Source organism: Olea europaea, unplaced genomic scaffold (assembly GCF_002742605.1).
Source record: "Olea europaea var. sylvestris unplaced genomic scaffold, O_europaea_v1 scaffold20898, whole genome shotgun sequence".
In the NCBI taxonomy this organism is placed as follows: domain Eukaryota; kingdom Viridiplantae; phylum Streptophyta; class Magnoliopsida; order Lamiales; family Oleaceae; genus Olea; species Olea europaea.
This window is the reverse complement of record NW_019238828.1, coordinates 1-1888: the sequence shown is the minus strand read 5'-3', so window position 1 is coordinate 1888 and position 1888 is coordinate 1. Positions and strand designations below refer to the sequence as shown.

Here is a 1888-nt window from a genome sequence, read left to right as displayed (position 1 = left end):
GGGGCTGTTTGTGTCCCTTTAATTTTAAAAAATATATTATGAAATAACGGTTGATGTTGAAATATAGTTAAAAAAGAAGAATTTTTTTTTTAAATTTATGTGTAATATTATTTTAATGAAAAATATGTGGTTGAGTAGGTTTGGAAACAATTCTTTCAAAACTCTTTTTTCTTCTACTCATTTTCAATGACACAATATTTCTCAAGTAAGCCACTAAACTTTTTCGAATCATGTACTCTCCAAGAAATTACCATTTAACCTTTGTTTGAGACCCATTTTGGGAAAGAGAATGGATTTTTAAATACTGTATTGATGGAAAATATATGGTTAAAAAATAAAGAATAGTTTTGAATTTACATGTAATATTATTTTATTGAAAAATGTGTGATTGAAATGATATTTAAATAAAGTTGAAAAAAACATTTTTTTCAAAAGAATGAAGCTCAAACAAGGTTTAGAAAGAGCAATATTATTTAGTTCAACTGAAATTACAATTTCAATCTACGTGATCTCAATGTAACATTAAATGATGGTTGGCATTAAATTTAATCTATTATTTAATGTCACGTTAACGACACATAAGATTATACATCTAGTGTAGCTAAATAATATTATTCCTTCAAAAACTCATTTTAAAAAATAAATAAATAAAAAAAGCCTCAAACGGGGCCACTACAGATGGCATATAACCACACGGAGAAGAAAATTGAAGACAAATAAATGGTCCTAGAAGTCAAAATTGTCACATGGAGCCTGGAGGCAACAGTTGAAAAATAAATAAATAGAAACAATGACTAAATTTAATAATTTCACGTGAGGACTCAAGTCAAAAAGTTGAGTATAAGTCAGAGTGAGAGAGGAAAAAAACATTTCTTTGTCTTAAACATTGCAAGAAAAGGCAAATTTATCTTTTTGAAAAGTAAGTGTGTTGGAAAAAAAGTTAATTTGTTAACAGAAAAGTAAAATCATGAGAATTTACAGATGTTGTCGAAATGATTTCAAAAAACAAAAATATGGGTGGCAGTGGCAGATTCAATGAAGAACTCAAGACTTACACAATCTGGTAGAGATTCCACAATACAGAATAATAGTGGTATTCTTTGGATGGATCAAACCACAAATAAATGCGATGTTCTTTGTCTCCCTTCCCTCCGGTGTACACATTTGTCTGCAAAATGTATGGTTGCCCTGATCTGTTTCCCAAGAACTCGAAATCTATTTCGTCGTGCTCCGAGTTTTGAGAAGACAGCTGAATCATCAAACAATGTTCAGAGTAAATAAAAGCACAAGTCAAGAATGGCAATATTCATTGCTCACTTACATAGAAAGCAGTGACAGTTCCAGCTGAATCTCCAGGAACCATTTTAATCTGCATACTGAAGTGCCCAAATAGATAAGAACCCTTTGACTGAAAACCAGTACCTGAAACAAAGAAAGATTAAATATGGGAATGGGCAAGCTAAAGAATGCAAGGAACATAGTGCAATACTGGATTTAGTAATACCAGTGTACTTGTCAAGAGAGAGCTGGATCTCAGATCCACCATTGAAGTACTTGATATGATCAAAAGCCCAGGTGGGCATATAGTTTCTCCCAAATGGTACATCTACTGGTTTCCTTGGAGCTGCTCCCATTGCTCCACAGACCATCATCAAGAAACAGATTGACAAACTCCATTGGTGATAAGAACCCATCTTTCTGCAAAACTAGAAACAGGATCAGCAGACGCAACCGCAGAAAAAATAAAAATGGTTTATACTTTCTAGTGCATTACCTCATAGGACAGAGGAAGAAGAAGGAGATGAGGGAAATGGAGGAGCCTGCGGTCCTTTTTATGGAGGTCTAAGTAGGGAGTAGAGTAATAAACAATCCTGCTACGTAAACAGGT

At 33.1% G+C, this 1888-nt stretch overlaps 1 protein-coding gene across 1 annotated transcript; it reads right to left on the bottom strand.

The window, feature by feature from the left end:
• Nucleotides 1-779: 779 nt before the first annotated feature.
• LOC111380051 (probable xyloglucan endotransglucosylase/hydrolase protein B) lies at nucleotides 780-1809 on the bottom strand. Its single transcript, XM_023003513.1, has 4 exons — nucleotides 1775-1809; nucleotides 1505-1698; nucleotides 1322-1422; nucleotides 780-1249 (listed from the first exon to the last, which is right to left on the bottom strand). Exons 1-4 carry the CDS (start codon nucleotides 1777-1779, stop codon nucleotides 1052-1054), a joined length of 498 nt encoding a protein of 165 aa, XP_022859281.1. The 5' UTR covers nucleotides 1780-1809; the 3' UTR covers nucleotides 780-1051.
• Between the last annotated feature and the right edge of the window lie 79 nt (nucleotides 1810-1888).

Coding starts and splice junctions, on each gene's coding strand:
- LOC111380051 (XM_023003513.1), bottom strand. Junction 1,423..1,504: donor CTCTCTTGACAAGTACACTG/GTATTACTAAAT, acceptor TCTTTGTTTCAG/GTACTGGTTTTCAGTCAAAG. Junction 1,250..1,321: donor GAACTGTCACTGCTTTCTAT/GTAAGTGAGCAA, acceptor TTGATGATTCAG/CTGTCTTCTCAAAACTCGGA.